This window comes from Leuresthes tenuis, unplaced genomic scaffold (assembly GCF_036924035.1).
Source record: "Leuresthes tenuis unplaced genomic scaffold, fLeuTen1.0.hap1 SCAF_2, whole genome shotgun sequence".
NCBI classification, from domain to species: Eukaryota; Metazoa; Chordata; class Actinopteri; order Atheriniformes; family Atherinopsidae; genus Leuresthes; species Leuresthes tenuis.
In genome coordinates, this window is record NW_027325356.1 from 4,095,214 (window position 1) to 4,108,271 (window position 13,058).

Below are 13,058 nucleotides of genomic sequence, written 5' to 3' on the forward strand. Positions count from 1 at the left end.
TTGAGTTAGGAGCCTTTTTCCTGCCTGAATCATTCATAGGTCAGAGTTAAGTGGCTTAACAAAGAAAAAACACATCAGGTACAAGAACTGGACTGAAAATTAGGGGAAAATGTCCAAAGAAAAACTCTGAAAGACCTTCAGAAAGCTGGAGAACTATTGATCGGGACACTTTAAAGATTACAGCAAAGTGTGGCTGCTTGGAAGGAAAATTTCAGAAACGAAGTTGGTGGATCAAGACTTTTGCTCAGTACTGTGCACTTCTGGGTATGAAATAAGATATTAGCTTAGAAACATCTCAAATTCACAATCACACTTTACTCCACCTGTGTTAGATCTTTAAAAAGGGATCCAGTTTCTCCTTTACAGTAACTGATAACACCCTCCCTCTAAGTGCTTCCCTTTGAGTCGATGAATGGATTTGTTTCCACTCAAGGATCAATATTCCAGCTTCCTTTTGTTTAACATCCTGGAAGTGAAAGAACGTGTTTCTGAAGTCAGATTCAGACGGAGTTTATTTACAGGATTGTCTTTTTTTTGCTGCGATTACACGATGTGAGGATCCAAAAGGGGCTGAAAGCTCACAATCGGCCTCTTTTACTTACGAATTATTCACTTCAATTATTCACTTTCAGACATTTGCGAAAAATGCTTTACCTGATGCAGCACAATGCGAGAAGAAGGAAGAAACCCAGACGTTTTTATTGTAGTGCAGGTCCAGCCTCGGCCTGATCAAAGCTCATAGTTTGTTCACTAAAGCCTCATCCTGCATGCGTCTGGCTGCGATCTGAATCAATCTCTGCTCTGGTCGGGGGTTTCGCTTCGTGTCTCCCTGAAGAAGAGCAGAGTCTGAATAGATCTCTGCTCTGGTCGGGGGTTTCGTGTCTCCCTGAAGAAGAGCAGAGTCTGAATCAATCTCTGCTCTGGTCGGGGGTTTCGTGTCCCCCTGAAGAAGAGCAGAGTCTGAATCTCTGAAAGCAGAGATTGTTGTGTGCGAGGATTCAAAGGGCCAGCTTTAAAGAAAAGAAACTCGCCCCTAACTTCAGAAACGGCTGCTTTTGATTTGAATCTCACACGTCCGTAAAGTTTGGGGACCTGCAAAAGACAAAGAAGGTTGAGAGTCAGTTGTTGGTGTTGAGCTTGGGTCAGAAGCTCAGTTTCCTCTCTCAGGTGAACAGGGACGATCCCCTCAGCTTGTAGCTCAGGCCTTACGGTTAGCCTCCAGGCAGAGAGCGCTCAGTGTGTTGGTGGCGCTCCGCCTGCTTCAGAGCACAAAACTACTGACGATTAAGAAGAATCAGCTTCAGCATTCATGTTTGAGCCTTAAAGCATCATCCCTTCGTCGCTGTTGTTAGGATTAAAAAGCTTGACTAACGAGCCAGATTAACCGAGGGTGGGAACCCTGTTTAACATCCTGCATACAGTGTAAAAGCCGCTCGCCATTACCCAGTGATTCAGTGTTCTCCTTGTCCCGTGACGAGATGTGAATGCACGACACTGTTGTGTTCGAGCTCTTTGCTAAAACTCCACCAGCAGCAAATCAGTGTTTAACCCTTCTCCTCTTTGTCTGCGGTTCAGCTTCACTGCTTCAGTGGAGTTAAAGGAGCAGGAATCGATCCCAGCTGATCGATTAGCTGCTGCTGACAAACGGGGGAAGGGTTGCAGCCTCCTTCATCCCATCTCCTGTGCCTGTGCTGACAGAAACATCGCTCACCTTTTGTTTTCACATGCTCCTCATTGTTCTGAGTGCACGGTTGTGGTTGTTCAGGTGATAAATAAATGGATAAATGTGTTGACGGCTGCAACCGGATGTCCCCACGTTGCCGTTTTTCTGGATGTTTGATGGTAATTGATGAGTTTGCTGCTGTGGACCACTGCACTTTTGCTGTTCTTTACACGTGATTAACCACAGGAACACAGGACGACGCCTCCACCACAGCGGTGGCTCCAGCTCTCTGGTGCACTGCCACAGGTACGACAGTCACCAGGTGTGCCGTATTTGTGTTGGTACTAGGGTTGTCAAAAGAATCGATACCCAGATACTAATCGACACTAAAATCTAAGCAGATACTCACTTGCAGCAGCATGGACACCTGCAGCGTCACCTCCGCCTCTTCCAGTCGTCTCTTTGAGCCGAGCATCAGAACCGTCTTATTTTACCGTAAAAGCTTCAGGTTGAGATCAGAAAACACAACCCAGGCGGCTTTGAAAAGTGTCCCAAGGGTTTTTTTAAATATGTTGTTTGGAATATTTCTATTTTTTCCTCATCATTCATCTTACGAAACACCAGAAGGAAGCAAGAATGTGTGCTTGAATGCGAGTGAGAGGTTTGAGACGAGTGAATAAACTGTGCTGCAGGGGGGCGTGTGGATGAAGTGGGCCCAGTAGAGTGCCTGTGTAGAAATCCCTCCGTTAGCTCTCCTATAGCTGCAAGTAGCCACATAACAGCAGCTATGAGCTAACAGAGCTATAGCACACATTCATTCATTCATTCTTCTTAAAGTATTGGTGAAATAAAGACAGTTAATGCCTTATTTAGAGGCTGCATCAGCTAATAAATAAATAAATAAACTGTGCTGCAGGGGGGCGTGTGGATGAAGTGGGCCCAGTAGAGTACCTGTGTAGAAATCCCTCCGTTAGCTCTCCTTTAGCCGCAAGTAGCCACATAACAGCAGCTATGAGCTAACAGAGCTATAGCACACGTTCATTCATTCATTCTTCTTAAAGTATTGGTGAAATAAAGACAGATAATGCCTTATTTAGAGGCTGCATCCTCTAAGCCCCGTTCACTCCGTTATATGGATCTCCAGTTATCTAAATAGCTGTGAAGTTAGCCGACTGTCACAGAGCACGGAGTAAATAAACTGTGCTGCAGGGGGGCGTGTGGATGAAGTGGTCCCAGTAGAGTGCCTGTGTAGAAATCCCTCCGTTAGCTCTCCTATAGCCGCAAGTAGCTACATAATGAGTAAAACTCCCTGCTGACCTCTAAGCAGACGGGCGGTCGCCCTCACTTCCATTTGAACTATCGGTTCAAGAGAAGAAATGAGCGTTCAGACCCTCCTGGGACACGAAAGTCCCGATAAGATGTCTGATGAGACGTGGAATCAGCAGGTGATCTCGGTTTTAAGAGGCAGGGATCTCCTTCTGACACCGAGCAGCATGTTTAAGGCAGGAATGGACCGACGAGTCCACAGAAGAGACGACTAAATTCAGCTCATCCGACCACATCTTAACACCATTAACCCCGATGAATGCTTTGCTAATGAAAAGACGGCTAAATCCACAAAAATCTGTTTTCTTTTAGGGGAAGAAATTGAAATGAAAGGATTTATGTTTGTGTTTGTTCAGTTTTTCCTTTAACATAAAAGTTTGATCATTTCGTCTCTTTATTACCAAGTCATTCATTAATCAGTAAAGAAGTCTGAAAGTGCTGAGTCGTGGTGGATGTTTGTGGTGTTTTTATACTCGGGAGCACCTCTGCTGCGGGTGGGAAAAGTTTGAAAAGAGCATTTACTGCCTCTAAAAATCCCCTCCCACCCCCCCCAAGTACTGAGCATTTTCCTGGGTATCGAGCGTGTGACGCTAGCAGAGACAACCCTAGCTGGTACCAAAGTTCACTAACAGAATGGCATCCGATGGTTTTCAGCGGACTGATCTGCACGTTCAACAACTTCTGCAGAGTTTCTTAATTTTGGGCCGTACCGCTTCCCGTAGTTGTCTTGTATCCCTCGTGGGTTCTCGCTGCTCAGGGCACCGCTGTTGTTTCCACTCGAGGCTGCAGAGTGGCGTCTTATCCTCGGTCTGGCTGTGAGCTTCACGCCTTGACGATGCGTTGGCGGATAAAAGCTGCTGGCTGCTGCGCCTTCTTCATAAACACACGACACACACACTTTCTTTTCCCTCCTCATCTGTGTAGCACAGCCCTTTACTCTCCATCTTTCTAAGCTTTAAGCCTATCGTTTCTTGTCTATTGTACTGCTCCCCCCTCCCTCCTGGTCCACTGCTCTGTCCACTCGCTGTCCCTCTTCTTCCTCAGAGCCCTTGAAGGAACACCATGTGGCCCAGTTGTTGAGGTGTTTCTCCACTGACCACAGTCTGGGCCGCCACCTCTCTCTGGACCAGACGCTGGCCCACCACCTCCACCAGTGCTCCTACCACCTCCGCCTCTTCCGAAACTGGCTCATCTCCGGCCAGGACCCCCTAGAGTACCTCCACGGTCAGCCCCTGGCCCCGCCCTCCATACCCCAGCCTGGCGCTCTGTCTAACCACTGCTCACGGTTTATTTGGGACTGTGCTTGCTCTGTGGTTGACTCTCACGCTTTGCCTTCTGATGTTTCTGCATGCTTGCCTGTTTCTGTGGTTATGCAGATTGCAAGCTGTAGTGGTGTGAACTGTTTGGGATTTTTGCCCCCCCCCCCCCCCTCCCCCTCCTTCCTCTGCAGTGGTGTCAGCAGTTTCTTTTCTCTGGTGCATAATCTCAGTTCTCCCCAATTTGCTCACATCTCTCTGTCCTCCTTTTGAAAAATAACAAGCAGAAAATGGTCATTTTGACTTTTGAGATGTTTAAATTTAAGTATTTTGTAAGTTTAGTTCAAACGACGATTAAATTTGACACGAAGATGCTCCTAAACGTGTGCAACATTTAGGACAACATTCACAAATGCAAAGGATTCCTGCTCGTGTTCCCTTAGAGGAAGTCGTGCATATGTTCAGAAGGAGCTGGAGCTCTTCCATCGTGTTTCTACAGCAGCCTGTGAGGGACAAACCAAACCAAACCCTTTTAGTGGCTGCCGTATCTTCTCCCACACACTCCAGGAGAGGACTGTGAGGTGGGGGGGTTATCCTGTTTGTTGCATTCTGCAACTTCATCTCTAGATGTCACTAAATCCTTCATTAAGTTCCTTTTAAAGTCTGAGGAAACTTCTGAAGAGTGACGAGTCAGAACCAGCCCGTGGTGCTTCACGTGTCCTAAATCCCAAATTTTTAGTCATGTTTTGTCCCGCTTTGCTTCCTCCGATTTGTTTAAACATGATCGAGCCACATTGACCACAACGCACACGTCCTCTTTCTTCTTCTGGGGTTTGGTTGAAGCTGCCGAGATGGAAAAAGGAATTTAATTTAACCTGAGGAGGCAGCACTGTAAGCAGTAAAACCGCTGCTGAAACGTAGCTTAAGACATGAGAGTTCAGGCGTCTTTCTCCTTCTTTGATCCAAATCAGGACTCGTTTCATGCTGCGTCTTATTTTAGAGGCTGCTTGTCATGAATCACAGACGCACTGACAACTCTGGCGCTCGTGTTCCTCGTAATATTGGCAGCAGACCTCGTTCTGCACGTGTCTAAATGAGCATAAATTGCAAAGCGTCGTATTGCAGTGGGTTGTGATGTGTGAACCTTTAAAGCTTAAAGCTTCTCACTCCCTGTTTTTGTTCCAGATTCAAACAGACATCATCACCAGCTTTCATCTCAGTATTTCCTTCCAGCAGAGAAACTGGGTTTAAGCCACACTAATCCCTCGGCTGCTCTGTTTGACTTCAGTTTGAATGCTAGTTGTCCTTCTACCTGACCTTAACCAGCATGTAACTCCTGCCTGTTTGCCTTCTATGTGACGTTCACTCACACCGTAACGACATCCCGAGGGTTTAGCGGATCGAGGCGAGCTGCGGTTTGGCACTTTGTGACTGAACGGCTCTGGTGAGACGCAGCTTGGTGGTGAACTAACAGCGGATGACCTTGCTTGGTTGGACTTGAGCTGCGTTTGGAACAGCTTGGACTGCTGTGTGCTGCTCTTAGGCCCGCAGTGTCTGCGTGAATGACCGGAAAGGCGGATTATTTTCATTTTATCTTATTTTTTCCAGCGTATGCTTGCTTTTGCACTTAGAGCCAGACATGGCGTGATGTTTTCTTGGCGTTCAGCATGGTTTTTTGCAACTTGCCTGTGTGGAAATGACGAAGAGAGGCTGGCAAGTGTTCACAGCAGGTTAGGGCCCGCCCTGAAACAGGAGCACCGTGCTGAGGTCTGATGTGTGGGTGAGACGTGGTGTTGGGTGTCGGCTGACGTGGTTCTGCCTGCTCCTCCGACTCCCCGGGCTAACTGAGGGCTGATGTGCCTGCGGGCATCATGTGTCTCCTCTGCCGCAGGCTTTGAAGGCTGCTCCATGGTGCCGTCCATCTATCCTCTGGAGACGCTGCACAACTCGCTGTCCCTGAAGCAGGTCAACGAGTTCCTCACCAGCGTGTGCGAGAGTGCGGGGGATCCTCACACCCGGACCACCCGAGGTGAGACTCTCGTGTGTGTGATGGCCGCCGTCTGTCCTCGCTCAGCCGGGGCTGTAATCCTTTTCTTTTTCTTCATCCCTGAAGCTCTGACCGCCATGTTTGGCACACACAGCCAGCCGTCAGGAGACTCCTACATCCCTCAGAAAGTCCTTTCTTCCTCCATCTCTCTCAGATCTCGCTCTGACAGGCCTCCATGGTGTGAGTATTAGACATTAGACATTTTACAGCCCGTTTAGCCTGCCTTCTCTCACCAGAACCCACCGAACTCGACTGTTTGGTTCCTTTCACGTGACTTCTGTGGGTTTGCTTTGTGTTCCTGCAGACAGCAGCGGTCCATCCAGTACGGTTTCCAGCGCCGGGCCATCTTCTCCCACCACAGCTGACACGTCCCCGCGGTTCAGCTTCAGCGATAAGGTCTCCCTGACCCCTCAGAGCAGTGAGGAAACCCACTCCTCTCAAAATACTTCCACTCAGCCGGCGCTTCCCTTTGGATCACAAGGCCTCGACCCAACTTGCCCTGCTGTTGCAAACCTGACTGAAGTCCCTCTGACTCCGAATAACTCGCCGGAGGATGAGCCCGAGCTCAGCACTGTTGCTGACAACCAGCCCGACGAGCCTGAGCTCCCACTGGAGGGGCAGGAGGCTGCTTCTGCCAGCCTGGATCCTTCCAGTGGTCTGGTCTTGGATCCCAGCCTGAGGCCGCCGTGCTCTGCCTTAGCTGAACTTGCCCTGAGTCGGATGGAGGGTTACTGCCTCCCAGGGTCTCTGCCTGTGCTTCTGGAGCTCAGAGAGAGCAGCAGTGAGGCGGGGTCCAGCTCGCAGACCCCCCAGTCTCCAGAGGGGCCCGACGAGTTCTTTGACACACAGGAGTCCATGGACTTGTGGATGGACAGCCCAGAAAGCGCCTCCCACCCAGACACGCCTCTGGAAGCTGGACCCAGTCAGACGGCTGAGCCATAGATCAGGTCACACCGAGTCGGACTGATGCACCTCTCACTGTGCTGCACATCCTCACATCCTTGTAGCAATGGATCATACTAAGCTGCAGCCAACCTCCCTCTCATATCTCCTCCTGTGTGAAGACTTTGTGTAACTTTTGGCAGCTCATCCCTGCACTCGGCTCTGTGCTGCAGAGTCGTATGATGATGCCATTCATGCTGTGCATTGCCTTTGAAAAGCACCAGTGACACCATTTCTGGTCCAGTCTGTCCGTCTGTCTGTTTTAAAAAATAAATAAATGAATAAAATTATGGTGAAGGTTACTGTCAAGTTCAAATTAAACAGCTGTTACCCTGTCACGTTTACTCCCTTAAAGCAGCATTAGCTACTTTTGGCCACTAGAGGGCAGAAAACTACAAATCAAATGCTGGCGTGAGCGTAGAGTCTTAACCAAGCAGGAAATGTCCTGTAAAGCTAAAGCCGTGAGCTAAATTGTGCTAAAAGCTTAATTGAATGGGAGTAATATGATGTTACTTATCTAAGATGAGTGGAGCTTTAACGTCCGTGTAGTCTGCTGTTCGTATTTCTACATCCAGCTGTTTTTCTTCATCTGTCACAATCCGGTGGCCCATACCGGGACACGCCTCCTGGCTTAGGGCAGCCATTCTTAATCATAGCTGTATGAGCATGAGCTTTCGCGTTTGTTAGCCCCCGGACACAGAAGCTCACCGCTTCCAGGAAGTGACATCATCAGCGAGTGTCTGGCGCAGAGTTCAGATCCAGACCAGGTCGAAAACCTTGTGTGCACTGCTTACTGCCAAAGTCCTTAACCTCGTTGAAGATTTAATATAATCAGTAGAAAACTAAAGAAAATATTTATTTTCAAATTGCATCTTTAGAAAGAAAAGTCTGTATTTTTAATACCCGCACACATCCGATATTTAATTGCATCATATTGTGTATATTATTTTTTTTGTAAAGTCACATGTTGATGTGTTAAATCTGAACGTCTCATTTTATCACTGAACAAACGGGAGGGGCGTCCTACATTCAGTCTGCTTTTATTGTGGCGAGCAATTATGTAGCAAGTGTGTGTGTGTGGAGGGTTCAGGTGTGCACACATGCCTCAGAAGCCATTCAGGTAGATACCGATGTGCAATTCTGTGTGAAATCAGTCGGATGTCATGTTACATTGCCATGTTCTGTAGAAGTGAAATACACAACTGTGAGTCTGCAACTTGACCTGATAAAAAATGACACCAACATGACTGTGTGGCGCCTTTTTGTGTTCACTCTTTTGTCCAATTTCCTCCACTGGTTCCAACATTTTTCCCCCAGAGCTGCTGTAACAAATGCCCCGAAGCCAGACTTTATTCTTAAAAGTCCAGATGTTGCTCTGTTAAAGTGTAATAAAAACAACACGTGATTTATACTCACCACGAAGCCAAATTCAATGTTTTTCCTTCTATGATCTGTAACCTGAATCTGCCCCAATAATGGCACCAAAGTGGGGGACGTGGGGTCATTTTAGCCATCATGGCTCATGTTTTCCAAGCTCAGTCAAACTAAGGGAGTGAAGGCAAGTTCTCGAGCTTGTTGCAGATCCATTAAGAAACACTGGATGCCATTTTTCAATGGATTTATTGCATAGTTCATCCAAATTGAATCGTGCAAACATCAGTGATGAGATTCTTTCTTTATTTGGTGTAATGACCCTTTAAAATTTTTAGAGCCACACTTTCCAGTTACAGTTGCTGCGTAGTTTGATAGACTTTCGGTTATCAAATGAACGCCACGCTGTTCACCTGAATGTTCTCTAAGCTTAAAAGCTTAAGTGTTTTTTCACATTTGTGCCGAATGTGAGACCTGAGATGGTAAATTAACCATAAAATCTCCTCGAAAACAAGTTATGTCACTGCTCCATCTGGTGAAATGAGGACCTGCAGGTCTGGTTCAGGCATTATTTAACTGTAACATGCTGAGGATGAGCTGCGTTTAACTGTGATATGTTGAGGTTTAACTGTAACATGCTGAGGATGAGCTGTTTAACTGTGATATGTTGAGGTTTAACTGTAACACGCTGAGGATGAGCTGCATTTAACTGATATGTTGAGGTTTAACTGTAACATGCTGAGGATGAGCTGCATTTAACTGTGATATGTTGAGGTTTAACTGTAACATGCTGAGGATGAGCTGCGTTTAACTGTGATATGTTGAGGTTTAACTGTAACGCTGAGGATGAGCTGCGTTTAACTGTCATATGTTGAGGTTTAACTGTAACACGCTGAGGATGAGCTGCGTTTAACTGTGATATGTTGAGGTTTAACTGTAACATGCTGAGGATGAGCTGCGTTTAACTGTCATATGTTGAGGTTTAACTGTAACATGCTGAGGATGAGCTGCGTTTAACTGTGATATGTTGAGGTTTAACTGTAACACGCTGAGGATGAGCTGCGTTTAACTGTGATATGTTGAGGTTTAACTGTAACACGCTGAGGATGAGCTGCGTTTAACTGTGATATGTTGAGGTTTAACTGTAACATGCTGAGGATGAGCTGCGTTTAACTGTGATATGTTGAGGTTTAACTGTAACATGCTGAGGATGAGCTGTTTAACTGTGATATGTTGAGGTTTAACTGTAACATGCTGAGGATGAGCTGCGTTTAACTGTGATATGTTGAGGTTTAACTGTAACATGCTGAGGATGAGTTGCATTTAACTGTGATATGTTGAGGTTTAACTGTAACACGCTCAGGATGAGCTGCGTTTAACTGTGATATGTTGAGGTTTAACTGTAACATGCTGAGGATGAGCTGCGTTTAACTGTGATATGTTGAGGTTTAACTGTAACATGCTGAGGATGAGTTGCATTTAACTGTGATATGTTGAGGTTTAACTGTAACACGCTCAGGATGAGCTGCGTTTAACTGTGATATGTTGAGGTTTAACTGTAACATGCTGAGGATGAGCTGCGTTTAACTGTGATATGTTGAGGTTTAACTGTAACATGCTGAGGATGAGCTGTTTAACTGTGATATGTTGAGGTTTAACTGTAATATGCTGAGGATGAGCTGCGTTTAACTGTGATATGTTGAGGTTTAACTGTAACACGCTGAGGATGAGCTGCGTTTAACTGTGATATGTTGAGGTTTAACTGTAACATGCTGAGGATGAGCTGCGTTTAACTGTGATATGTTGAGGTTTAACTGTAACATGCTGAGGATGAGCTGCGTTTAACTGTGATATGTTGAGGTTTAACTGTAACATGCTGAGGATGAGCTGCGTTTAACTGTCATATGTTGAGGTTTAACTGTAACACACTGAGGATGAGCTGCGTTTAACTGTGATATGTTGAGGTTTAACTGTAACATGCTGAGGATGAGCTGCGTTTAACTGTGATATGTTGAGGTTTAACTGTAACACGCTGAGGATGAGCTGCGTTTAACTGTGATATGTTGAGGTTTAACTGTAACATGCTGAGGATGAGCTGCGTTTAACTGTGATATGTTGAGGTTTAACTGTAACATGCTGAGGATGAGCTGCGTTTAACTGTGATATATTGAGGTTTAACTGTAACATGCTGAGGATGAGCTGCGTTTAACTGTGATATGTTGAGGTTTAACTGTAACATGCTGAGGATGAGCTGCGTTTAACTGTGATATGTTGAGGTTTAACTGTAACACACTGAGGATGAGCTGCGTTTAACTGTGATATCTTGAGGTTTAACTGTAACATGCTGAGGATGAGCTGCGTTTAACTGTGATATGTTGAGGTTTAACTGTAACATGCTGAGGATGAGCTGTTTAACTGTGATATGTTGAGGTTTAACTGTAACATGTTGAGGTTTAACTGTAACACGCTGAGGATGAGCTGCGTTTAACTGTGATATGTTGAGGTTTAACTGTAACATGCTGAGGATGAGCTGCGTTTAACTGTGATATGTTGAGGTTTAACTGTAACATGTTGAGGTTTAACTGTAACACGCTGAGGATGAGCTGCGTTTAACTGTGATATGTTGAGGTTTAACTGTAACACACTGAGGATGAGCTGCGTTTAACTGTGATATGTTGAGGTTTAACTGTAACATGCTGAGGATGAGCTGCGTTTAACTGTGATATGTTGAGGTTTAACTGTAACACACTGAGGATGAGCTGCGTTTAACTGTGATATCTTGAGGTTTAACTGTAACATGCTGAGGATGAGCTGCGTTTAACTGTGATATGTTGAGGTTTAACTGTAACATGCTGAGGATGAGCTGTTTAACTGTGATATGTTGAGGTTTAACTGTAACATGTTGAGGTTTAACTGTAACACGCTGAGGATGAGCTGCGTTTAACTGTGATATGTTGAGGTTTAACTGTAACATGCTGAGGATGAGCTGCGTTTAACTGTGATATGTTGAGGTTTAACTGTCATATGTTGAGGTTTAACTGTAACACACTGAGGATGAGCTGCGTTTAACTGTGATATGTTGAGGTTTAACTGTAACATGCTGAGGATGAGCTGCGTTTAACTGTGATATGTTGAGGTTTAACTGTAACACGCTGAGGATGAGCTGTTTAACTGTGATATGTTGAGGTTTAACTGTAACACGCTGAGGATGAGCTGCGTTTAACTGTGATATGTTGAGGTTTAACTGTAACATGCTGAGGATGAGCTGCGTTTAACTGTGATATGTTGAGGTTTAACTGTAACACGCTGAGGATGAGCTGCGTTTAACTGTGATATGTTGAGGTTTAACTGTAACATGCTGAGGATGAGCTGCGTTTAACTGTGATATGTTGAGGTTTAACTGTAACACACTGAGGATGAGCTGCGTTTAACTGTCATATGTTGAGGTTTAACTGTAACATGCTGAGGATGAGCTGCGTTTAACTGTGATATGTTGAGGTTTAACTGTAACACGCTGAGGATGAGCTGCGTTTAACTGTGATATGTTGAGGTTTAACTGTAACATGCTGAGGATAAGCAGCGTTTTACTGTGATATGTTGAGGTTTAACTGTAACATGCTGAGGATGAGCTGCGTTTAACTGTGATATGTTGAGGTTTAACTGTAACACGCTGAGGATGAGCTGCGTTTAACTGTGATATGTTGAGGTTTAACTGTAACATGCTGAGGATGAGCTGCGTTTAACTGTGATATCTTGAGGTTTAACTGTAACATGCTGAGGATGAGCTGCGTTTAACTGTGATATGTTGAGGTTTAACTGTAACATGCTGAGGATGAGCTGTTTAACTGTGATATGTTGAGGTTTAACTGTAACATGTTGAGGTTTAACTGTAACACGCTGAGGATGAGCTGCGTTTAACTGTGATATGTTGAGGTTTAACTGTAACATGCTGAGGATGAGCTGCGTTTAACTGTGATATGTTGAGGTTTAACTGTAACATGTTGAGGTTTAACTGTAACACGCTGAGGATGAGCTGCGTTTAACTGTGATATGTTGAGGTTTAACTGTAACACACTGAGGATGAGCTGCGTTTAACTGTGATATGTTGAGGTTTAACTGTAACATGCTGAGGATGAGCTGTTTAACTGTGATATGTTGAGGTTTAACTGTAACATGTTGAGGTTTAACTGTAACACGCTGAGGATGAGCTGCGTTTAACTGTGATATGTTGAGGTTTAACTGTAACATGCTGAGGATGAGCTGCGTTTAACTGTGATATGTTGAGGTTTAACTGTAACATGCTGAGGATGAGCTGCGTTTAACTGTGATATGTTGAGGTTTAACTGTAACATGTTGAGGTTTAACTGTAACACGCTGAGGATGAGCTGCGTTTAACTGTGATATGTTGAGGTTTAACTGTAACATGCTGAGGATGAGCTGCGTTTAACTGTGA

At 45.3% G+C, this 13,058-nt stretch overlaps 1 protein-coding gene across 4 annotated transcripts in view; it reads left to right on the top strand.

Annotated features, from left to right (window-relative positions):
- The window catches only part of ppip5k1a (diphosphoinositol pentakisphosphate kinase 1a), a 32,378-nt gene extending 23,882 nt beyond the window's left edge, over window positions 1-8,496 (top strand). For 3 of the 4 annotated variants that reach the window (XM_072379910.1, XM_072379911.1, XM_072379912.1), the window contains 3 exons: window positions 6,137-6,274; window positions 6,359-6,472; window positions 6,597-8,496. In XM_072379910.1, coding sequence (XP_072236011.1) covers window positions 6,137-6,274; window positions 6,359-6,472; window positions 6,597-7,234 — 890 coding nt within the window. In that variant the 3' untranslated portion in view covers window positions 7,235-8,496. Of the gene's footprint in view, window positions 1-4,033; window positions 4,214-6,136; window positions 6,275-6,358; window positions 6,473-6,596 lie in introns of all 4 variants that reach the window. The other variant, XM_072379909.1, reaches the window with a different exon arrangement.
- The last annotated feature ends 4,562 nt before the right edge of the window (window positions 8,497-13,058 follow it).